At 26.6% G+C, this 26,840-nt stretch overlaps 1 protein-coding gene across 8 annotated transcripts in view; it reads left to right on the top strand.

The window, feature by feature from the left end:
* The window catches only part of cpx (complexin), a 104,317-nt gene extending 84,741 nt beyond the window's left edge, over positions 1-19,576 (top strand). For 7 of the 8 annotated variants that reach the window (XM_067278307.1, XM_067278322.1, XM_067278331.1 and 4 more), the window contains 3 exons: positions 10,572-10,738; positions 11,283-11,418; positions 14,651-19,576. In XM_067278307.1, coding sequence (XP_067134408.1) covers positions 10,572-10,738; positions 11,283-11,418; positions 14,651-14,724 — 377 coding nt within the window. In that variant the 3' untranslated portion in view covers positions 14,725-19,576. Of the gene's footprint in view, positions 1-8,055; positions 8,078-10,571; positions 10,739-11,282; positions 11,419-14,650 lie in introns of those variants that run through there. The other variant, XM_067278367.1, reaches the window with a different exon arrangement.
* The last annotated feature ends 7,264 nt before the right edge of the window (positions 19,577-26,840 follow it).

Genomic DNA, 26,840 nt, shown 5'->3' with positions numbered 1-26,840 from the left:
ATTAAATTAAAAATTTACAGGATTCTAATCGCTATAAACCCAAATTTATTATCAAATATTTTATTTTTTTAGATAAATTAATCGTAGTTTAATTATAATGGGATTATAGAGGTTTAGTTTTAAGGAAAACTCTCAACGTGTAGATCGCGGCATCCAAAAATAGCACTGAGAAAAATACAATTGTCTTTAAAAAATAGGAAAAAAATAATTTATATTACTGTATTTTAAAATAAAATATAACAATAATTTATATTTCATTTTATAAGATTTTTAACTTTTATAATAAAATGAATATTTGCATTAACATAGTAAAAGTTTTATAATTGCTATAAAATACCTTAAACAAATGTTAAGGAAATAGATTTTAAGATAAGAAATTCAAATTTTTATTTAAATTTATATTCATTTTATAAATTTATTCGTTCGTCTATAAATAATTGACTTGACAACTCAAAGCAGAAATTTAGCAATTTTGACTGACAGCTTCTCCTTTTGAAGTGTATGATATTAAAATACTCGATCAAAAATTCGAATTGGATTCTTAATATTTATATAATTTGAAAGTTTTATCGAAAATTTTTAAAAGTTATAATTACGTTAAAATAGTTCACCTGTCAATTTTATTAAAAAAAAGGTTAAAAATGTATTCTATAATATTGGATTAAAAGAAATATTGTTGCGAATTTTTTAAAAATTTCTTGTTTAAACAAACTAATTTCATTTAAAAGAATATTCTAGAATTATTTTTAAGTTCAAATTCTTGTAATGTAGAAGAATTAAGAAGGAGAAAGTTGCTCTAAAAATTGTTTAAAACATGAACTGTAATCGGAGCTTGGTAATCTAGTTTCTGTAAAAAGATCCTCTTCTAATGAATCTGAAAGCACGATGTTGTTACATAGGATTTATCTTGTTAAAAATAAGAAAAGAAATTGCCGAAACTCTAAAATTAAACGTCTTTGCATTAAAAATTTCTATAAAAATAATTTAATAAATTATAGAAATTTATTTTGTCTATCTGAAAAAAATTATATATATAAAAAGTGAATCATAGAGAAAATATAGAAATTGCAAAAATCTAGAACTCAAACATAGAAAAAGAACTATTTGAAGGGATTTTTTTCTCTAATTTTGGAAGTGAAAATATAGTACAGATACGACTTACTGTATAACACATCCAAACAGTTCTTGCTATTTCAGTTTCTGAGAAATCTTAAGGGCAGACATTCAGATGGACAAATCAATATATATATATAGATATATATATATAAGCTATATTTTTACAGCTCACTCAAAATATCCGAAAAATATAGATTTACGAATAACACATTATTTATGAAGTTTTGCATAAGTAAAATATATTTTTTTATGTTACAAATTTCAAATTAAAGATGTAATATTTATAACTGATACATTAATTTAATATTATGTAATTTTAGTTCCATTATTAAATATAAACTTTAAGATATTTTAAAGCAGCTCGAGTATTAATTTTTAAATGAATAAAATTGCATCAATTCATTAATATCAATATTACATATGAGTAGATAAGTATTATGTATCGAATTACATTTTGAACCGGAAATATTCATAAGTTTTCAAAACATTATTTAATTTTTAATTCATTATTAACTTGTAAATAATAAATTAAATTGAATTCAAAAATAAGTTTTTGTTTTGAATGAATAATTATTGTATAATAAGCATTTAAAATGTAATATATTTATTATTTTACGCCATTTTAAAAGAAGTATATAAATTATTGATAATTCAGTTTATCCAAATATTGAAAAATTTAATACTTTTCTAATTCACTGTCATATAAATCTCAGAAATTTGAAATTCTGGAGTCATTGTGAACTTCTAGAATTTCAAATCTTTTGAATTTATTTCAAATTCTAGAATTTACTTGACGTTAAAATAGCCTGTAAAGTATATATACCCAAATAGCATGTAAATCTTCATCCATCATCTGCAGAAGAGGAAGATCATTGTCAAGAAATATTACACTTACATTTTTCCAATTTTAGAGATTTTATGCAAACTTCTTTTCTCCAATGTATTTTTTCAAAAAGAAAAACAACAATTGATTCCTGTCAGAATCAAAATAAAACGATTTAAATCATTAAATCATCGCGAGTTTATATAGAAAAGTCATGATATAATTCTTGTATATTTATTTAATGTTTAAGATTATTTTACTTAAAATAAATTCTATATTATATTATATTATAAATAGCCTTTAAAAATTGTTATTAATAGAGTTATAATGATAAACGTTCTAAAAACCATTTTAGAGGGATTCCTAAATCTTAAAATTGTTGCCTTTAATAATATCTTAAGATTAAATTTTATTTTAACGTTATATTTAACCTTAAAAAGTTTCTAATACAAAATTATTTATAATTTTCTGTACTTTTGAATTATAATATTAAGTGGTGATTTAAAAAATTGTTTAAAACGATGTTCGATAAGTATCAATGTACCGTTACGGAGGATCCGAGTTCGAATTCCATCCAGATCTCCATAGTTTAACATAGGTAGCGTTAATTTTCCAGTACCTTAAGTTGGTAATGGGAAATAGGTGTGTGCATAAAATTAATTTAGTTTGATTTATTTATCTTTATTTAAAATTTTTGGTTAAGGGACACATGCCCTCTCGCTTCTTTAATACGCCTGTTTTTCCCTATCCTTTACTTGTGTTGACAGACCCATTGCGGGTCGGTCCCATTTATAATGGGCATAATTGTAGCCTGCCATTAGCCTTCATTGTACTGTTCCTCGCTTTCACTGATCAATCAATTATTTAAAAAAATGAAATGCAATTTTTTATTATTAATAAAATTTTATTAATTTATGAAACTTTTGAAGCATAAAAATAATTTTTTTAGAGAATGTTAATGATTGATTATATATATATAACAATTAGTTTTTCTTATATAATTAATTTTTCACGTTGGTAAGCTTCATTTGTAAATTTACAGATAAGTCAATAAATAATTTCTTTGCACTTATCAAAGTAATAAATTAAAAAAAAAATAATAATAATTTTATATAACAAATTGTAAAACACAAAACTCTTAGAAATAATTACATGGACTTTTAATTAAAGACAATTGTAAGAATTGATTTCTGTATTCAATTGTCCTTTACTTAAACAAAGTCTACAAATTTAATTATTAAAAATTCCTTTTTTAAAATAGAAATTATTAATGCAAATTAAAAATTTTAAAATAATTTAAGTTATTAAAATGTAAAAAGCACAATTAATTTTAAAAATATTAGTTTTTTAAAAATTAATATTAAAAAAATAAAGAAGCACTTTAAAAATGTTCTTCCTTTTAAAAGTTAAAGGAAGTCGTATAAATTTATTCATTATAAACTTAAAAATATTTCGTTATTAACTAACTTATAGCTCATAATTTACTAAGAAAAGTTAACTATTAAATTATAATGCGGCAGCATTTAAACTACCGAAAAAATGTTTAAAAAACCAAATTAAACTGGAAAATTTTTAACGATTTCATTAATTATGTTTTAAAATTCCCTTTTTGAGTTAAAATAATAGTAAAAATCGAGTTACGTCTTTGTAAATAGACATTACACCGATGTTATAAACTCACTAAACTCTATTCTTTAAAAATATTATACTCTGAAAGTTTACTTAGTTGCGAGTCTATAAAACAAGTCAAATATCATCAATAGCTTAAACAAACATTAAAGAAAAAAATTAGAAAGGAGGGTTTCTTGATCCAACTTTTGTCGAGAATCACGTGTTAACCCGGTAATTGTGTCGCTGCGATAAAGTTGGTACCCTGTTTAAAATGCCGGACGACAAACTGGCAAACTCCCGCTTTATGATCCGAAGTAACGTTGTTAGGTTCAGATGCCAGACAAAGGACAGTAAATTTCGTTCCCTGGAGGACAATGCAGGAGAACAAAGAACTATATAAAGTTCTTCCGGAGTGTTTCTTGCCTACTAAACAATAATAGCATCGAATTTACTTCAAACAATATGAATTCTTATAGCAGTTTCTCAATATGGAAAGTAGCCATTTTGCCAATTTTTTAAATACTCGGAGGGATAAAAATTTGCATTATAGCTATCGATTTTTATGTTTTGTTTACTAAATAATGTCTTCAAATATTTATCGTGCGATAAAATTCAGAGACTCGTTCTTTTTTTTGCCTGTTTCGAGATGTGCAATGCGTTAAGTCGCCGTGGGACATAAGGAAAAAGCGTGTTTCACAAAACACGATATAAGAATCTATAATTCGAATAGTTTAACTTCTTGCATTAATTATCTAGTACTTGTATAATTTAGAATCGAGGTAATTACGTAATTAGAATTTTAAAAAATTCCAACTTTTAATACTTCCGCGAAATCCTCCATCTTGCAAGAATCGTGTACTTCTTTGAATTATTTATATTTCGCAAATCCTAAATCTCAAGGAGGAGAACTTTTTGACATCTTAGTGTAGATACACTTTAATACTTAACAAGAGATCAAGAGCAATTACAGGAGTAAGAGCCCTTATACGAGTACATCGGCTCTTTTGCCTCATAAATTATTAAGTTCTGGATTCGATTTCGAAATTAAAGTATTTCTAATAAAGTTCGATTCTTTAAAAGATTTTTTAATTTTTAGAAGGTAATTAGAAGAGTGCAAATGATACAAAATACATTAAATAGACTGAATAAATAGAACATAAGTTCCACCTGTCGACAGATCTACAAAGTAAATGTAAGTTTTAGAAAAAACAAAAGAAATGATTCAGATTCGGACATTTCCAGCTGGAAAACATTATCCCATTTCCCGTGATCCATCAATGTCGGAAATGACTGCTGGCTGAGGAAAGGACCACATTGAGTGTACACTGATAATGCATGGTTTAAAATTGAGATTTTTCACAAAAACAACAACCAGAACAAAGTACAATTTGCACAGAATTGTATATAATTAACATTGTTTTTTTTCTTAACTATAAAGAAAGATGATTATAATTGAATTCATCAAATTATAATTATATTCACATCAAATTTTCACAAATTTTCCTATTAAACAATTCGTGGAAACTTTTGAATTTCGTAAATTTAAATATTATCGGTTTTAGTTTATTACTAAACTTTAATTTATTCTGTTCATGATTCAAAAATAGTTGAATTTTTAAATATTGAAATGATTTTCTAAGAATTATAATAAATTATTTCCAGCTTATTTAAATGAATTAAGAACTTTGTATGCGAATGACAATTCAAAACCTTTTTTTCTTTTTAAGATAAATTTTTTAAAAGTAAAAGATTTATATTTCTTGTTCGTTACTTTTTTCGTAAAAAATGTCACAAACTTATCATGCCCAATGGCATTATAAAATAAGAATTGCTTAAGAGGCGAGAGAATCTTTAACACCTCATAATGGTGAAATCTAAGAAGATTCAGAAAAATCTAATGGCAAATGTCAAATGTCAGAATATATAAAAATATATTTTATTTGCGACATTTGGAAATGATTTTTTAGCAAAAAAAATTTGAAAATAGATTATAATTTATTTATTATTACTATTTTCGAACTCTCCCATTTAAAATTGAACATCAGAATTTATATTATAAATGAATTCTTATAAAAAAAAATGAATCGAAATTGTTTCATATTTTTAATCTATCAAAAGTCTCTCTCAGTTTTTTAAGTAAATTTCTTCAGATTTCGCATTAAAATGTAATTAAAACTAAATAATTATGATAATATTTGACATCTTGTAACTAATGTTAATGTTATTGATCTGAAGGTCGTCACAACATATTTTGCAAGAGTAGAAATTGAAAATATAATAAAACTTTATTAGATTTAAAAAAGAAGAAATAAGTAGACAAATTATCAAAATGTCAAAAGGATTTATTTGAAAGAGGAAAATCTCTTTTCTAGCTAACATTTGGCACAAATTTCATCCTTGGCCAGTTCCATTGATAAAAGTTCTGGTGCTTTCATGAATAGAAGTTCTCACTCCAGCTGCTGGACTCGAAGCAAACGAGATTTCACTTCATTCATCTACTGGTGCATTAACACTAATGGAATTTTGATACTCTTGTGTCTTTGCAAACATCGAAGATCTACTAAATATTCTCCCTCTTTTATATTTGTTTAAGTTCATTTACTAATGTGGCAGTTAAATTATACACTACGCATATACCTACTAGAAACTCATTATAATATGTTATCTGCCAGCAACTGAAATCAACTCTCAGTTCACTCTGTCTTTTTCAAAAAGTCGTATAGAATTTAATTTAAAATGTAAAAAATCTTCTCTCTTAACGGATTATGCAAATAATTAAAAATTTTATCGAGGTGTTTATGTATATACAAAACGACACGGTCCGAGTCAATTTTATTCTTGTGGAATCGATAAAGAAAAACATATCCATTAGAGAAAGGTGGCTTTGAGCAATTTCCAAAAACAGCAGCTGTAACTTTCTGTTAGTAATCATATAAAGGACTAGGTTCTTTACTAGAGAAGAAGAGAGAAAGGGGGAAAAAATCTTACATTAGGAAGAAACGACGGTACATATTTTTAACAACAGTTGCATTTCGCCTCAGGTAATTTTCTTAATCACTCCCTTTATTTCGGTATAAATAGAATTTTTTATGTATTTTTTTAACCTCAAGATGGTGCTCATGACCTACTTTTGCCAGGGGCTGTGCCTTCGCTAAGTACTTCATACACAATCAATACTTCTCTTACATCTACACCGATGTAACTTTCTATTTGAAATGTTAAAAAAAAAACACTTTTGTAATTAAGCAAAACTTTCATATATCGAATTTACAAATGTAATGTCAAGTCATTCACGATAAGGCTTTTGTAAAAGTTTCCATAAAGCGCAAATTTACAAAGTGACATTAAAAAACTCCTCCCTTTTGCAACGTACTTTTCACTTTTTCCTTTTTTTCCCTCCCTTTAAATCAATATATAAAATTGTATTTAAAAAATCTTTGGTTTCATTTTCATCATTAGTCATTCCATAAATCTTGATCAGGTTTATTGAAAATCCGATTTCGCATTGATCTAAACTTTTGAAATTCTCTCTTCTGTCGTGTTGTCTACATACAGCTTCTGATGACAAACGAGAAAGTGAAATGTTAAGAGTATGCAAATTTAACTTAGGAGGAGGAGAATTTTGTAGAAATTGATGGTCTAAGATAATAGCAAAGTAATATATTTTTTCCTTATTTAAAACAAAAATATATATATTTCACGATTTCTATCTTTTAAGCACGTAAAAGTTTATCGAATTTAAATTTAATTCTATGTTTACTTTGGAATTTTTAACTTTTAAACTCTAAATAATCTTCATCAAGAAGTTTTTTTAACTAGTTAAGGAAATTCTTTCTAAAATATGTTTTCTTAAAAATTAGCAATTAAGAATCATTAAAACAAAAAACAGTTGCAATTAAAATCGCAGTTGGAGATAAGTTTAATAGAATTATACAGAAGCAAAATTCTTTTTTTAATTTATTATTTTTTTAAATTAAGTATTTTATAGAAGAAAATCTTTTTATATATATATATTTTTTTTAATTTTAAAAATATTTGTTAAATTTAAAAATAAAAATTTACTGAGTTTTAATGTTGAATACTTTATAATAACTTTTTTCTTTTAAAAATGATAAAAATTTGGAATTATTTTTTGAAAAAAATTTTTGCATTTAGGATTTTATGGTGTGACAACTCAAAATTTCATTAAGTTTTTTTACCCCTCTTTTTGGTTAGCATTTTAATTAGAATCATAATTTTAAAAAGAAAATAAGCAAATGACTTTGTCGACAAAAACAAATTAATGTCTTCTTTAATTTTTCTTTGTGAACTGCGTTAACAAGGAAGAAAAAAAGGGATTTATTCATTATTATCGAGTAATTAATTGCATTTATTGCTTCTTTTTTGTTGAATTTTGTAATTTTTATTTCCTTGTTTAATCATTTATCATTAATCTGCGTAATCGATTTTTTTCGAAATTGTTTTTAGTAAACTCAACTCGTGTTTATAACTAAGTATAAACCAATTTTATAAACACATTTTAGTTCAGTAAATATTCGTATGTTAAACAACAAATATATATATATATATTTTCATTTTTTATATAAGTTAAATATATTTAATTTAATGTTATAATGTATATGTGTTCCTTTCTTGTTTTCTTTTAAAGCAAAAGTATTTGTACGATGTACAAAAGATTATTATAAAGCAAAGTAAACAGTTTATTGAATGTAAGATGTTTATACAACTGGAAAAAAATGTTCACATATAGTGAAAAAATTCCTTTTTTTTTCCTTATAGAAAATACTTTTATCTTTTCGCAAAAATTCTTATTTCGAATGACATATTTTAAATATTCTTTTTTCCCCCAACATGATTTTTTTTTCAATTCTTTATACCAAACAAGAAATTTACATCTTTATAATAGAAACACGTGTATATAAGTAAGTTTATACTTTAAAATTTTATAAGACAGTTAACTCATCGCCATCTCCACCCCTTTACCTCCTCTCCTCCTCCTCCTCCTCCTCCATTATCATCAGCATCCCTACCATGACGATCATCATCTATTCAGAATTTCCAAGCCGTAGTTCGCGATCCCTACGTTGATATATATACAGTACATATGCCAAATATAACTTTTAATACGGAATGATTTGTTTTATTACTTTAAAAACGAAGGAATGAGAGTTTCAAATATCCTTTTCAATTAAATAAACATTTTTATTATTATTAAAATATTTTAAAATGCACAAATAAGCAAGATTATGTGGAATAAATATTTAAACGCATGAAGATGGCTGGAAGATTAAAGTATAATATTTATTTAGTGGAAATACTAGACAGATTTAATGTTATTTTATACATTAATATTTTAATGTTTAAATATGAAAATTTAGTAATATTAAAATTTTAACTCGATATATTTGGTATTATCTTCTTAAAAAATAGTATTCCTTATATAAACTGTTTAATAATTAAAAAGGTATAGTGGATAGAGTATCCGAAATTCATTATAAATTCTCTGAATATTAAAATAATTTTAATTTAAAGACTTAAAATTGATCCGTACTGAAAGAGAACACTCGATAATGCTTTTCTTATTTAAAAAACACGTTTAAACACCATAAAAAATATGAAAAAATGCTGGATATATTTATGATAATCTTGTAATTTTCTCGTAAAAGTTATAAATGACATCCTTAAATAATAATTAATATTTAAATTATTCAATTAAATAAATAAAAAAATCATGTTTGTCAAACAAACATTAATTTAATCCACTTATAATTAAAAGTCGTAATCTTTAAACATAGAAAAAAATAAATAAATGAAAAATGCATTAATTTCGATGATTAAAATATATATATATAAAAAACAAGAAGCTTTAAGTATGTAAATAACATGTCTTTCAGATGAAAGATTTTAATTTTTCTAATGCTTTCAATGGATTTACATCTTAGTTTTCTAGAATTATTATTGTATTTAATAAGGAAATAAGTAAACTGGGATGTACCTTTTGACATTCGAGATCGATGGATTGAAGTAAAGATGGTTACTGTTCGACATTACTCGTGTGTCAATAATTAGATCCTTGATGAGATACAGACACGATGATTGATTGAACTATGATATCCTACGCTTGACTGGTTTCTTCTTTCTTCTTAATTTCCATACTTTTTCCTGATTTTTTTTTTTTACTTTGTTTTCTACGAAAATTTATTAGCAAATAATAGCAAACTTTATAAAACTTTCCTTTTATTTAAAGTGTAAAAAAAAAAATTTAAATTTTTTAGAAAAATATATTTTTAGTAAGAACATATGTTGTACTCTGTAATCTTTTATATAATATTGATTTTTATAAATAATATATTTTTATATCTATTGTAGGGTATGTTTAAAAGAAAGACAATTATTTGTTTAACAAAATCCAATTCTTTTAGATATTGATCAAGAAAATTTTATTGAAATAATCTGTTACATAATACTTTCTTCTAGTTCGAAAGTAAATACTAAGAAAGAAAAAACATTATTTAAAGTGCCTAAATTTCAATTTTTTTTTGCAAAATTTTTAGTGATGCTAAATGGAAAATGTGCAATTGATCTAAATCTTAATTAAGTTAATATATTACGGAAAATATTAATTTTTTAAATATATTTTTTAGTATCCTTCTACAGAATTATACGGCATGCAGCAGCTGGTGATATTCAATGAATGAAATTTTGAATTTCATTTTCGTGGTGGAAATCCGAATGGCATGCAGTCACGATTGTTGATATTTGCTTTTCTATCAGTTTTGTTTGCATCATAGGCAAAAAAACATGATAAAGAATATAATATTTTGTATCAAAAAATCCTTTATATATATATATATTCGACTCAGCATCTGGTGACATTTAATAATCAGATTCGAAAAGAATTCAAACTTGAACATTCGGAACACGAATGTTTCCCTTCACGTTGCATATTTATTTGGGCTATAAATAATGTAAATTAAGAGATTTTAGGATGTAATTTTGATTGGTGAATGTGAAATTTCAGGTAGCGTAGGGGGTGAAAACGAAATGACGGAAGAAGAAAAGCAAGCAGCTGAAGAAGCTGAGAAAGAAAGATTGGATGCCTTGAGGGAAATCGAAGAACGACGAAAGGAAAAGCATCGTAAATTAGAAGAAGAGCGTGAGCAAATGAGGCAACAAATTCGTGATAAGGTACTAAATGCATATATTCCTCTTCGTGTGTTTTGTTTCTAGCTTCTTACTCACTCCGTGGATGATACCGAGTCATTCATCGAGATGCCACTAAGAAAAATGATGTCATAATAATAATTTTAAATTATTATGATAAAAAATTGAATATTTCAAAAAATAAATTTAATTTTAAGAAATTATTTAAATTTCAAAAATATTCGAAATTGTTTTGAAAAGTTTGAATGCTTCAAATTTCAAAACTATTTGTTTGTGGCATGTGTGTTTAGCGAAAATTTGCTAGAAAAATTTAAAATTGTTACCTTTATAAAAATATTTTATGAATTTTATATTTTTGACAAAATAAAGTTTGAAATTCGTGTTTATTTTTGAAAACTTTTCAAAATTTTCACTATAGATCACCATAAGTCCATTATTCATATCTGTAAACATTATTCCTCCATTTGAATTTATGCTAAAGAAATATAACTTTTAAAAGGAATACAATTTTTAGAGGAATATTTTTATTGTACACAAAATATTTTAATCATATTTGAACTTTAATTAGTATAATATAAAGAAGAAAGAGGAAATAGAAGCTGAGAATGCATTACCAGAACCAGAGGGAGGGCTTAATAGAAGAAAAAAGACTCCAGAAGAATTAGCAGCAGAAGCAGAGTTGGAAGATCAAGATGATTTTACAAGTATGTCAACTCTAAATATACGCTATTTTTTCAGCATAAAATACGTGATTTCTTAATGTTATATGGTTATCTTTCTCTATGAATTTATGGGTTTATTTTAAAAAGTATCCGTAGTTTTTAAAGGCAAGGCAGACTTATAAATTATAATATAGATTTAATATAATTTTTTAAAAAGTAGACTCAAAATAGATACGAAATTTTCCAAAGAGTGGATCGTACTCTCCCAGTTGGAAAACATTAAATCTGGATAAATCTTTTGTTTTAAAGTAATAAATTCTAAATTCTTTACAGAAATTTCATCGAATGGAAAAATATCTAGAAAAGTACAGTACTTACCTTAATTTTTTTCCATTCGAATCTTATTTTTCTTTCCTTGGACTGAAAGACAAAGCTTTACAGGAAAATGTTTGCGCTATAAACTATAAATTAATGATGTCAATTTTTGATTTTTACGATTATTTTGTAGATTAAAATTGCACAGAAACATTTTATTCTAAGGAATAAATCATACAAAACAATACAAAAAATATTAAAGATACTTAACTTAGAGTCATAAAAATCTTAATTTTATGTCCTTTCTCTTCTTTTATTTCGCATTATTAAGTTACAACAAAAATAAAATATTAATAAAAGTTTTTAGACTATTCGTTTTTAAATTATTAACTCAGTAAGAATTTATTAAGAACTTAATATTGTTAAGATTTTAATTCAAAGTTCAAGAATATTTTATAATTTCAGCATTTTTTTAATGCTGTTCATTAATATTTTTTAAAAAAATATCCGAATTTCATTATCAAAAAATTATCCAGAAACAATTTAATACCGAGAAAGAATAGAGGTTTTTGAAAGTATTGAGAATTTTATTAATTTAAGGAGGCAAAAATTTTGTAAATTTAAGGAAAAACAATGGTTGAATGCAAAATGTAACCTGTTTGGATCATTAACGACACTTATGAAAAGTTTATCTCGTGTTTTTCTCTCTTAAATCAATATTCAAATGTACAAAATCTTCATTAAGAATGTTAAAAAAATCTGGATCAGTTTCTCAACCAGTAGATTGCTATTTATTAGTTGGGAACTTCCTTATATTATGTACTTACCGGTTAAAGATTTCCAATACACTAAAAGAATCGACAAGTAAAATATAAAAAAAAGTGAAAATCCTGTTGTGAGGACTAAATTCTTGAATTATTTAACCCATCTAGATTTATTTAAGTGGCATATTTTAATCGAAATTTTCTCTTAAAATAACCTACAAATTGTTGTTCAACTTTTACGATTTTTTATTTATTTATTTTTTTTTTTTGGTGTGGACGGTCTGACCTAAACGATGAAAAAAAATTAATGTTAATATAAATTTACCTAGAATTTATATTGGTATTATTACCGTATGATTTAATGACAATTGGTTGTAAGCTAAATAATTCATTCCGAAAATTACGATGTATCGATTGTCTACAGTATATATCAGTTTAAACATACATTTTAGTTGAAAATTTGATATCAAATATCAAATAATAGCTAGTTTGAAACTAAAGACAGACAACTACTTAGTTATTAGGTAGATTATAATAATTAGTTTGGCATTATTCGCGTGTTTAGAATGAAAAATTGAAAAGCTTATTACATAGAAGAAAGTTCGTACAACTTTTTATCGTCCAATGTTTTTATTCTGATCAAAAAAAAAGAAAAAAAATTATACGAATCACACCAAAGAAGCTTTAAAAAATAACGTCTATCTTCCATTTAATCCCCGTGGGGATTTTTCTATTTTCAGTTCTCGGAGGATAAAGAAAAGAATCGTAGACGTGTGCAGCGTGCGTAAACAGATCCTCTAACTTATTTTTTTATTGATAAGATAGATATTGCATAGGTAAGGGATATGTCGGATGATACTGCTTTAAGAATCAATAACAACCGAATAGTGCAAACTTCTTTACAGAACGTATCCGCCGGGGAACTATTTGCCATTCTATCGTGGATTCTCCCCCAACTCACATAAACATGAACTATTTTTTACTTGTTATGGATCTCGAAATGACATAAAAAGATCATTAGATTATTGTTTTTCTACCCATCAGCGAAAAATACGATCATAGATTTTGCAGGAATTCCTTTTCTTTATTTCTTTCCCTTTCTTTAACAAAATCTATAAACGAATAAACTCGATAAAAAGTAAAAGGGCAGTTCAAAATGCCATTCTTCCTCTATAGAATTTTGATCATAAAAAGATTATTTCTGATCTGGTCCAGGTTTATCTTAAAAAGAAAATTGAAATCGAAAAATATTTTACAATTTCTTATATTTTATATTAGGCTACATTAATGAGAACTTCCACTACATGATTAATGTAATTCCCATGTGAAGTCATTATTCGTCAACCAAGGTTAAATGTAACCTTTTGTGGTTTAAATATGAGAAATTCGTGTCTCTATATTAGATATTTATAGTTGAATTTAAATTGTGTTACTCCCACGAATGTAGGTACTAATTTAAAATTCTTATAGATACAAAATATACCCACGGCTTCGTATGTACCCACAATGTAACGTATTAAATTTCGAACTACTCTCAACTTGTCGATGGTTCATTTTAATTTTGTTTCTACTTAAAATATTTTATTTATAGTTAGATTCTAAATTATTTTGGACGCCATGTAATGTAAAGATTAACATATTTAATGTTTGGCAACATGAAAAATAATTGTAATACGCTCACCAGTGGATAAAATCACCGATTACTGGTGGCATGCCACCAACAGGCCGCCATGCGGAGTCTTCCTGGTTTTCTTCGCGTGTCTGACACGTAAATAGGAGCAAATTTGCCATAAAATGGGCGATCTGCCAAGGGGTACTTCAGTTGGCAGATCGCCCAAGTATTGCTTTGACTTATTCCATCAATCCTATCCTAATTCTAATAAGCAACATTCATCTATGAAACTCTATATTCCAGCATTCATATATATATGAATCTTAGCGAATTTCATTGTGTTTTATTTGTGACTTCCGTTTTATCGTGACATTACAGTATTCATGAATAAAATTCGAAACTTTTTTGAATGTCACGAAGCACCGGCTAGGAAATTCAATCGGTGCCACAATTTCGCGATTTATATATTGTTTATATTTCTGTTACACACACATTTACTGTCAAGGATTTCTTTGATGTATCAATACTTTTCTCTGATTAGGCCTAAATGAAATTGTTTTTAACTCAATGGTTTTCTTTACAGAGTTGAAGAACTCGCTGGAAACGCAAGTAAACGAGCTCAAGTCGACAATTGAAGGAAAGTGTGCTCTTCAATGAAATATCTGGCCATGTTCTATGCAACACTAATTTTATTTCTTCTAGAATATATCCGTGCAATTAGCCGTATTTCGAAATCGTATTTTTAGTCCAAACAAACAAAAAAACACACTTTCTAAGTGGAAAAATCTTCATTTCACACGTAAATAAATGATATATGATTATTTACTTTAATTAAAAAATGGAAGCCCAAACGGAAAGGAATCAAATAATCCACATAACCACAAGACCAAATTGCCCCGCACCTATTGCTTGCGGATCACTTAACAGGTTTCCAAGACAACGATCCCACGCGCTCAGATGATGTGTCTCCATGATGATGTGTGTCTTGACACTTCAGCGATTGTCCTGTTATGTTTTGTATCCTCCTCCTTCCCCGGCTTGATTGCGATCATTCAGCTGAATGGCCCGGCGGTTCAATCACAAAACAACGAATATTCATTGTTCGCCGCGCTCTTAACTTCAAGGCACCTAGAATGTATATAATTACATATTAATGTGTGTGTACATGTGCATGTGTGATGTAAACTAGCTATTCTTTCCATATACCATCGTTGTGTCTATCCTATATTTTAAAAAAAATCATCCTGAAACGTGCCAATTAATGGTATATAGGCATATCTTTCGTCGGCGAAGAAAGACTGTAGAACCCTTGTGCATTTATGATTGTCCGTGTTTATAAACTATCATAGTCACCTATACATAGTCCAGTTTTCATAGATGGTGTCAAAACAGCATTTATCAATCGTTTCTTAATTTGAAAATGAAGGAATTTCTTGTGAATTGATGTCAAATTCATTCAAAACACTTGATCTCCAGAAGATCTCTATATAAATGCAATGGGTTGGACAAGTGCAAACTGATGTTTAGCCCCAACATTGCAGAAATATTTTAGACTTTTTAAGTCTATAATTTCTATAATAAAGAATATATGAATCTTGAAGTAAGAAAGAGAATTCTAGGTAAGCTATGAAAACAAATAGGTCTTTTTTAGGACATTTTTTAGAGATTCAAATGATGCACGAGAGACCGATTGAAAAATGCTGTTAGAAGTATTGGGGCAGTTAATATGTATATGTTCTTTTTATAGTTAGATTCAGCTGCACTAATAGAGTACATATATAGAAGAATTATTTGAAGGCGAGGTCTTGATTAAAAAGTGGTGAAGTGATAAAATCGAGAATTGAGATTCTCAAATGAGGGCAATACATAATAAGACATTATATAAAAGGTGCCTTTATTCCCAGCATAAAGGTGAATTCTTGTTCTACATGCTGTATATAAATGTTAGTGGTGTTTGTTTATATTGTTTAAAGCAATATATAAAAATTGTGGAAAATTTTGAACATTTTTAATTGGTATAAGAATTGTTAGGGAAGATTCCAAAGAAAAGAAACAGCAAAAATTTTTTCATTTTTCTTTTCCTTTTTTCAAATGCATAAACTTGATATCCTCTATCAGTTATTTCAATGTTTCTGCTATGGCTTATCCTTTTTCTAGTAGGGTTGCCATCCTTACAACAATGATGAATCCTTAAAATAAAATTGATTGGGGTCTCTAAATAACAGGCCAGTTGGTGCATTAATGCCATTATACTAAATGCCTCTATCGTGAGAGCAGAGCGTATTAATAAGTGTATTTTATTATACACAAATTGCTCATTGAGAAGTTTTGCAATTTGAGATATTTTTAGTTAATATTTTTTGTATGGGAAATAAAAAAAATTTCGTACTCCCGACTTTATAATCTAATCTCCTTGAAACCGAAACAGCTTCGGAATAAAATAATAATAATAGATTATTCAGGAGCTAGTTAGCAACTTTTAGTAATTTATATTTAGAAAATTATTATAAAAAAAACACTATTTCTTGTACAAGATCAGATTTCCATTCTGAGAGATTTCCTGACAAGTTTTGAACTTGGCATAATTAAGAAAATTGATACAAGATGATTAAAAATATAATTATTTGTGATTCAACTGGAAAGAATTTGAACATAGAAAAGCCTATAAAGATAGGATTTACTTAACTTATGCATGAAAACGAAGGACTGAATTAAACATCCCAAAACACAAAAGATTTTGAAAAAAATTGATTTCTAAAAGTAATATTGAAAACATAAAATTTCTAATAAGTCTTTCACAATAAGTGGCAACCCTATTTAAAAAATTTGGTACTATTCCTTTAGAAATCTTTGTTGTTCAGAAAATTAATAAATTCACAAAATAATTTATTTGAAATTTTAAATACTTAAATTAGTGAATTAATTTTGAAGTTTCACAACGAATATTATATTTGAATTAATTGTGCCTAATTTTTAAATATTGAGTGTAACAATTTTGTTTCAATGCATATTTAACTTAAATTTCGAAAACCAATTTATAAAATAAAATTTGACTATGTTTACAACATTGTAGAATTAATAAAAGATAAAATTAATTTGAATCCCATCCATCCAGTCTTCTGTTTATGGAGGCCTAATATAAACAAAATAATAATAAAAGATAGAGCCCTAATGTGATTAACTAAATCCAAAGGGCCTGGGTGCAGAGAACCTCCAGGAAGACAGACCTCCCATTTGTTCCCAAAACTGCAATTTCGTAAAAATGTAAAAAGATACAATGATAAATATAGTAAATATCTATAAAAAATTTTGAAATTCCTTCAATGTTACAAGTTCTCTCCATCTGTGTTGTTGATGATGTGTCCGTATTCCGCTCTCTCTCTCTCTCTATCTCTATCTCTATCCAATAGTCCGTAGCCCAATGTAGATCTCTTGAATGCTACTGGACCATAATCACTGTAGTCTTTCACTAAGTCTTTATTAGAATAATAAAATTTAGAAATAATTATATAAAAATGCTTAGAATAATTTTATGTAGGAAATCTTGAAAGTTATAATCTACAATATGTGGATTTCATTATTATAGTTTGGAACTGTTAGAAATGGTTGAATTTATTATTATAGAAAATTTGTAAATAATTATAAAAAGTTGTGTATATTTTTATTTTATTTTAAGAAATGACAATATTCTTGTGCTTTAATCCTGATTATTATATATTTGCAGATGCCGAACATTTAGATATTCTAGTGTCTTTAGTTTCTCATAAGCTAGATATCCAATATCCATGGTATGTTGAAGATCCAGATATCCATTGTCCATGGTAAGGTAGATATCCAGATATCCATTATCCATGATAAGCTAGATATCCAAACAATCTTTCCTTATTGATATCCAGATGTCCAGTTTCCTCTGTCTGCTGGAGATCCATATCCAGTATCTATGGTTTGTTGGATATCTTTATCCAGCATCCTCTGGATACTGGAGACTTAGGTATCTAACATCCATAATTATGATCTAAATATTCGGCATCTGTATATGTTAGATATCCATAGATCCAGCAAAACTTTACATGTACCATATCCGTATATGCCAGATATTCCAATGTATAAAGAATATATGATGTGATGTATATATTTCAAAAATTCCGGATATAAATTTTTGCTATCGGATGCAAAAGAGTTATTTGAAATCACAGTTTTTCATATGATTCTTTAGATTTGATAGCCTTCTGGCATAAAATTTGAAAATTTTTATTCACTTACAGGTGTATATCCTCAGGTATATGCCTTATATTATTATTGTTTGTGTAAAGTTTCCTATTTTATCATTTACTATTAAATGTATTTTGAGTAAGATGCCAATACAGCCACTATTTTTCTCTTTAATTATTCAACGAAATAACGTACTTCTATCCAAATGATAGAATTCATATTAGAATGTGCTGTAAAAGAGCAATAAACACATGGCGATAGTTCAGTAGCTGAAATGATCAGGGATGTTCCCTTCAGTCACTTTTAAGTTAGTAGTTTAGTAGCATGGATTTTCAATACTAGTGCCTTTAAAAGAAAAAAATCCTGTGGTTGTATGATATCATTTATCAGAAAATAACTAAGCATATTTATTCTATATTAAATCCCTGACCATTCAACGGCAGCTAGTTATAGATTAAAAAAAAAAAAAAATACACATTAAATCTATCATTTGTAATTAGTGTGATTCTTTGATGTGTAGTAATTTGAATTTAGGAGTAATGTTAATTTATTTGTGAAAGACATATGAATGATGATAACAAAACTGGACATTCCCTGCTACACAATACCCACTTATATACACACACATAACACTATGGCATTACATATTTCCAATACTTTGTTTGCTTTAAATTCCAACATTTTATAAACTCTACATATGATAAATTAATGAAATAAAAACATTTTAAATTACAAAATTATTAAGTTAATCTCAAAAGCATTTTATGAATAAATGATCATATGATCATGTTTATAAATCTGTGGCAATGCTTAAAAAGCATTAAAAAATGCCAAAGGTTATTAAATATAAAAAATATATATATAAATAATGTCAAATGTACCAAAATGAACTTTGTAAATTATCAAGTTTTGTAAATTATATTAAAAGAAAGAGAAGCATAATCTGATCTCTACCTTGACTTAGAACTGGTACTCTACAAATTTGTGATAACGAGAATGGACATTCACATGGCTACTCCTTCAAAATTTCCGACCTATTCCTATGCTTTAAAAAAAAAAGAAGAGAAGAAAGTGCGGGTAATACGATCGATGTTTTTTTGATTATTCAAACTTATCGATGTGTCAGTGAATAGATTTAAAAAAACTTTCTATATTAATTTAGGCAGGTGTAGATTTAGCACTATATGAGCTTAGAAATATTGGTTTTGTGTTAATGGATTAAAATTATTGCCAAAAGAAGTGCTCCAAATTCGTGTAATCTTGGTGTAAACAGATGTTATTAAAAAGTTGATTCAGATTTTATCGAATTTTTCTGTGTCTGCCATTCAATAAAGTTCATTTGTTGATTTAATAAATGTTTTCTTTAATTTTACATAGACCTAACTGTTTGAACAATAGAACTTTTTATAAAACATATTACAATTAATAAATTGACATTATGAGAGCTACACATTTTTTGACTTGATGTATTAAATACTAAATCATATATATATATATATATATTAAGATATATCCACTAAGAATTTTTAATATTAAAATATCTATCTTAAGTTTTTTTCACCAAAGTTTATATAAATTATAAAGAAGATATGGAAAGAGCTGGAATGGCTCAATTTAGAATAGCTTGATATGAGTCATACTATTGTAGTAAAAGCCTGATTTTTTCTTAGCACTTGCAATACCAAGGTCTGAGGCTCACTCAAATCCCTTTCAGATGAGTATCTGAAAGGGATTCTGAGAGATAAAAACAACTAATACATAGTGCTGATTACACTATCATTTTCTAATGTAGATTATGTCAAAGGTAAAATGAGACTGGAGGCTTTCCAATTTATATTTATTCAATAAATAAAAAATAGCAAATCAAGTATTAAATATGTATTGAAAAATAATATAAATTTATTTTTTAGAACAAAACATTTTGGTCTATAAAATAAACAATTAACCTACAGATTAGAATGAAATGAAGATTTAAAGAAATCAACTTATATTATTTCCTTGTATATTCAGATTATTGGAATAAATATCATATTGTGATATTACGTAAAATAAAAATACTATAAAAAGTTTAAATATATAATCTGTATTCCTGGAGATGTTACATTTTTTCAGTTTAAACTTTATTTTTGAAGTGAATACAATATCAGTATCAAACATTAAATATATAGTAAATATATTTTAAAGAACAAAAATGAAGCATTTTAAAAAAGTCCATTTTTATTCATGTTCAATTTAACTGTATTTTTTCAAAATATAGTTTTAAAGAAATAAAATGTTCAAACTCGTATAGAATTTTATTATTTTTATAGTTTGTGATGCTTTAATAACATCAGAATCATATATATATATATGCAGTTTTATTTAATTTGAAACTGTTATATTTTAATTTTATTCATGAGATAATATAAGTCAAACATTTTTCTCTCTTATCTAAAAAGAGAATTTTAATGGATAAAATTTATATTAAAAATTTATTTTTATTAGAAGAATTTAACTTTAAATGTTTTTCGTCTTATGTATTTACTTTACAAAGCAATAACTTTCCAACATATTACCCAATAAAACTTGAATTATATTTTATTTATTTTCAAATAACCAAAATTTTAAAATTTATAAAAATATTATATATTAAAAAAAAAATTATTTAAATAGGAAACAAGTAAAAGAAATATAAACGATTGCAATTATTTGTTAAATTTCATAAATATTAAAACATAATTTCAATTAGTAATTTATCTGTAACTAAAAGAAGCAGAAATTGTTTAATTCAAATGCTGAAATGTAGTGGCATACAGGATTATGTTACATTAAAGATATTTTATGTAGAAATTATGTTATTCACTTCCCTTGGTATAACAAGCCCCAGTTCACATGAATGTCCAAAGTGGATAAAGATATAAAAATAACAATAAACATTTTTATGTACATTCTTATCAAATGAAATTTTAATAGTCTTTTTAAGTTAATACTTACGTTATATTTATTATTCTAAATAAAAAATATCACATTAAATATACTTTTAAAAGTTTCTTCAAATTTGTTCCAGATTTAATGTTTAATAGTACAAATAGCAAATAAATTGTGTAACAATAATAACATTAAGTAATACCAATTATTAAGTATATTTATATACTTAAGAGCTTCAGACAATTGTCTAATCTTGAAGAGGCATGGGAGGATTGTGAGTAAAACTATGTTGCGAGTGAATATGAGTAAAACTAAATTGATTGTGTTTGAATGCAAAAGGTGAGCAAATGGATTGCATAATTGAGCTAGGTAGTGAATGAGTTTATATATTCGGGAAGCATGATATATAGGAATGGAAGAATAGATGGTGAAATCACCAGAAGAGTGAATGCAGGAGCACAGGTGGTGGGTGCAAGGAATAAAAGAATGTAGAGCAGTGTTTCCCAACGTGGGGCCCACGCCCCACAAGGGGCAATTCAATTTTTAAGGGAGGCAATTTGAAAATGGACTCATCCAGAGTTTAAGTTAACCGTATAGCTGCTGTACGCTATATTTATTGTAAATATTGATTTAAGTTAGTTTTAGTTTTCTTTGTTTCCTTCTAGAATTTTCCTTTATAACCCTTGGTTATAAAGGAAGTCTTGGTTAGAACAAGTGGATGAGTATTTGAAAGAATATAAGGTATTGAGTCAGAAAGAGAATGTAAGAAGGAAGTGCATTAGAAGAGGCATGAATGTGTATGAAGCAAAAGAGTTGTATCTGGATAAGAAGGTATGGATAAAGTTGCTGAATGGATGGTTTGTGTAGGATTGTAGTCTCCCTTTTGCCTGTTGCTCACCCTTTTTGGATGAGCATGAGGATATGTATGTATGTATTTGAATACTGATGCTCAAAAATATACTGTACTTGCAATATACATATTATAAAAAGACATTAAAATTATTGTTTTCTACATGTTTGTAATCATTTGAATAAAAATGTATTGAAAATTTTTAAATTTATAAATTAAAAAAAAAAAACAAGTTCATAATGACAAAGTAACATCTTGCAACAAAGCTTTTCTTGCATATTACTGCAAGATTTTTATTCTTCCTGTAACAGATTTCCATCAGAAATACCATAATAATTAATTTACACAACAGTAAAACTTTAAAAATTTTTTTATCTATAAGTTTTTATAAAATTATTATTTACTCTAATTTGATGCAAATTTGGAAGTTACAGTAGGTTAAGCATAGCAATCTTCTTTCTTAAATATACTTGATTTTCATTTTTATTATCATTTTCTTTAAACTTTATGACTAGTTTAATATAACAGATGTAATTTAAAAGTTTATTATTTTATATTATGCAAATGCATAACCATTAGAAAAATTATAATTATATTTGTTTTTTATTAAAATTTTATTTGAGATAATATAAAAAAGCAAAGTGGCCAAACTGATTTTTGAACAATATTTACTGAAGAAAAGTAACAATTACCAATTTGTTAACTTTTTAAATTTAAATTAACAAGCACGTTCCAATGTAAAACAAATGAATAATATAATTGTACAGTACTTATTGATTATATTCATCACGTACGGTACATTGATTGATCTTACTGTGGGTCAGATCTACCTTAATGAACAAAATTGTGATTGGAATTCAGAGGATGAAGTCTTAACACAAAGCAGCAATCCATATCAAAAATAAATAACTATAATTAAAATAAATTATTACAATAAATTTAACAATTAAACACTATTAAGTATTAACTCTAAAAAATTTATTAAAAAAATATAATTTTACATATTTTAAAATTATCATCACATTAAATTTATCAAATGGCAATCATTTAAATTTTTATAACATTAAAGAAATAAAGGAAAACTAAAAAATATATTTGTTGTAATTTAATATTTGAATATGAAAGCATTGTAATGGTAAAATATTCAAATAATTTTAAAAAAATAAAATTTTGTTGGATTTTTAAATAATAACTAATTTTATTGCATTCAAAAAAATATTTTCAAATTTTAAATAATAATAGGATATTGAAGAAAAAATTTCCTATTCTAACAATAATTGAAATATAAAAAATTACAATATTTTTACTCTTCTTCTTCTAAAATGTCGTATTAATAAATATGCAAACTGTGTTTCTTTGAATATGTTAAAAGTTTTTTTAAGTAAATTTGAAATGATTCATTTATTTATTTATATTAACATTTTAAAACTGAAAATGATAAATAATTCATTTATAAGTAATTTATCAGAAATTACTGATAAACTGTTTTGTTATATTCAGTACCATTTCAATACTATAGCAAATGAGTATATTACATAAAATAAGCCACCTTTCTCACTTTTTTCCAACAAACTTTTTATATATATAAACATCACTAAGCCCGATCCGACGTATTAATAATAAACCAAATGATTGCCGTTAATAGTAGCAAAACATAGCCTGATTAATTACAGTAATCGTTTTGGCCGCCTTTAGTGGCCTGCCTCGGGTTATCGAATCAAAAAAATGAAAATACTAAAAGACAAAAACTGAGCATTCCAAATTATAACGTTCTATAACTTTGAATATCGTTTTAATGTAATTGAAGGTTCTAGGTTATGTTCTAGGTTCATGTTCTAGGTTAAAACAACATTTGAAGCTGTAAAACATTATAATTGGAATGCTCAGTTTTTATCTAGATTTTTCCATTCAATGACTTGAGGCAAGCTACTAAAAAAGGCTAAAAACATCTGTTTTTCTAGCAAATTTTTTTATTTCAAAAGTGAGGAAGTGTTCTCTTGTCGCATATTAGAAAAGTTCCAGCTTTTGGAGGAATCTGCACTTGATATTATGTAAGACTGCAGCATCCTGTAATCATCTGGCTACTTGACTAAAACAATATTTATATTTTCTTATTAATATTATTATTGTGTAATTATTTATTAAGAAACTAGATTGACAATTAGGTCAGATGATACAGCACTTGACTGCTGTGTGGTATGATTGAGGCATCAAATAATTTTTAGTGTTCATCTCTGGTCAGCTCTACAGTCCATCTAATCATTTTTTAAAAGAATTCAGTGAAACTTCTCAATAATGGACATCTACAGAAAATAGTAAAATATCCATTTTTGAGAAGTGTCCAAATTATTTGAATAGAAATACAAAAATTAAACTTAGAATTTTCAACATTTGAAACATAAAAGTTTCTAAAAACTAACTTTGAATCTTTTTAGTATTTGCATAAAAAATGCAGCATGCAAAAATTCATATGAATGAATGCATGTAAAAAAGATATGATGTTACTACACCAGTGGCATGTTATAGCTACATGGGGGCCCAGGAAAATTTGAAGTAGAGGACCCCTGTGTGTTGACTTCAAACATTTTTCTTTGGGGAATTCCTTGTATCCTTGTTTGTTTTTTATGACCTCTGGTGGGTTAAGTTCAGTGCCATGCCAGAAATCTAGGGTCCCCATATATGGCCCAAATTTAAATTTTGATATTCTTACTACTGTAATGAGTTTATAAAAAATTGGTTTTGTGTCCCCTTTTAGTGGGCAATTGCTCTTTTTGCATATATATAACACTAGCATAACACACCATTGATCTATACTTAACTCCTCACTTTTAAGAAATGCCCTTTAAATGTTTTGATTTCCATTTTGTAGGTCCAAAATTTCTCAAGTTTTCTATTACACATTTATTCATTAAAAGAAACAAAATAAGTATTTTTTATTTAAAAATTGATTCATCTGTATAATCATTGCTACTGCATTGTCAGTTATGCTACATGAGCCTCCAGTCCAATCTCCACTTCCAGACATTTTTCTTCCAAAATATTCTAAATAATTGCTACTTTACAAATTTACAAGGTGTGATCAAAAAGTGGCCTAAGTCCAAATTAAACAGGACAGTTAGAAACAGCTAGACCGGCATTTCTCAAACTTTTTGATCACACGACCCAATATATTTGTTTGTAATGGTTCTGTGACCCAAATGTTTATAATATAATAAAAAATTTTTAAAAACCTGGTAAACCTGAATAATTTTGAAACAATTTTACTTTATAAAGAAAAACTTTTAACATTTTTCAAACTTAATGAACCCTTTTGTAAAGTGTACTTTTCAGATTGTAAGAAGATTTTGTTAATTTCATTTTGTATCTTTTTTCCTTTCAAATGGCTTTTAATTTTTGGGATGAGGAAAAGTCATGGAGAAAAATCTGGCAAAAAGGGTGGCTGTTGGGCTTTTGGAATGTGATGCTTTGTGAGAAACTGCTTGCTTTCTCACAAAAGGTTTATTGTTGTGATGGAATTGCATTTGCCATTCTTATGTAATGCTGGTTTTTGTGATGGACTGTGTCCCTCAGCTCAACTTAAAATATTTTTGTGAAAGTTTTAGGAATATAGTATATTTAAATGTAAATATACAATCTTCTCTAAAGACTGTTTGTAACTAAGTGTGTGTCTTTGTACATTTCTCCATGTTTTTGACAAAATATGATGCAAATTCGTTAATCAATTTTTTCAATATCATAAAGCCTTATTATAAGTGAACAAAACATGCAAGGGACAAATGACTTATGGTATGTATTGTTGGTTCCAAGATTAACCCTATGCCTAGCTCAGTGTTTCTCAAACTATGGGTTGCATTAAAATTTTAATGGATCATGAAATAATACTACCTTATGCAGAAATACTTGTAATACTTGTATTATTGAAATATTCTCTAAGAACTAGGAAAAATAGATGCATCTGTTAAGTACTGAAAATTTTTTAACAACTTTTTTCTTATAATTATCATCATCATTTAGTAATAAAATTAAGATTATAGAATATGTATATATGTGAAATTGATTTTCTTTTCTATTTTGAATAACATCAAAATAGATATTTTATGTAAGGTCGTAGTCATAAAGCCATTTAAATTACAATCTTAAGAATATTTCCTTGTTTATTCAAACTTTTAGGTTTATTGTCATACATAACAATAAATTATAAAAACTAATGAATAATGCATGAATTTTGCCACAAGTGGATTAATAAATAATTTTTAAGGAATTTTTTTTGTGTATATGTTATGGACAATGTGATTAATATGGGCATTATGAATAATGACCAACAAAATCGGGCATTGTAATAAATTTCAATAATTTATCAAATTGACCAATCATTATGAATACTGCTATCACCTAGTTGGGCAAAGTGATGATAATAAGTTGAGGAGTGATCATATGACATACACTAGGCAATCAGCACTCAGTTGCACGTGCGTATTGCATTTAGTACTGCATTTGGCAGCAATCGCAACTGTTTGTGCTCTCAACAGATTCCTCCCGGAGGGGAGCCACTGGCAGGCCACCGATTGTTTAACGTCACTAGTTATTTATTCACGGTAGTTCTTGAACACACGTATCAATAACTAGTATGTATCAATATCTAGCAACGCTAAACAATCAGCGGTCTGCCGGCGGCTCCCCTCTGGGAGAAATCCATCGAGAGCACAACAGTCGCGAACACCGTCAAGATGGTACACATAGGTAAAATTTTGCCATTTAATTAATATAGTTAATAGTACTTAGTTTTAAAAGATTACATGTTCTT

Source organism: Centruroides vittatus, unplaced genomic scaffold, assembly GCF_030686945.1.
Source record: "Centruroides vittatus isolate TY-2023 unplaced genomic scaffold, ASM3068694v2 contig_1168, whole genome shotgun sequence".
Taxonomy (NCBI): Eukaryota; Metazoa; Arthropoda; class Arachnida; order Scorpiones; family Buthidae; genus Centruroides; species Centruroides vittatus.
The sequence above is the reverse complement of the archived record's forward strand: the minus strand, read 5'-3'. Positions and strand labels throughout refer to the sequence as shown.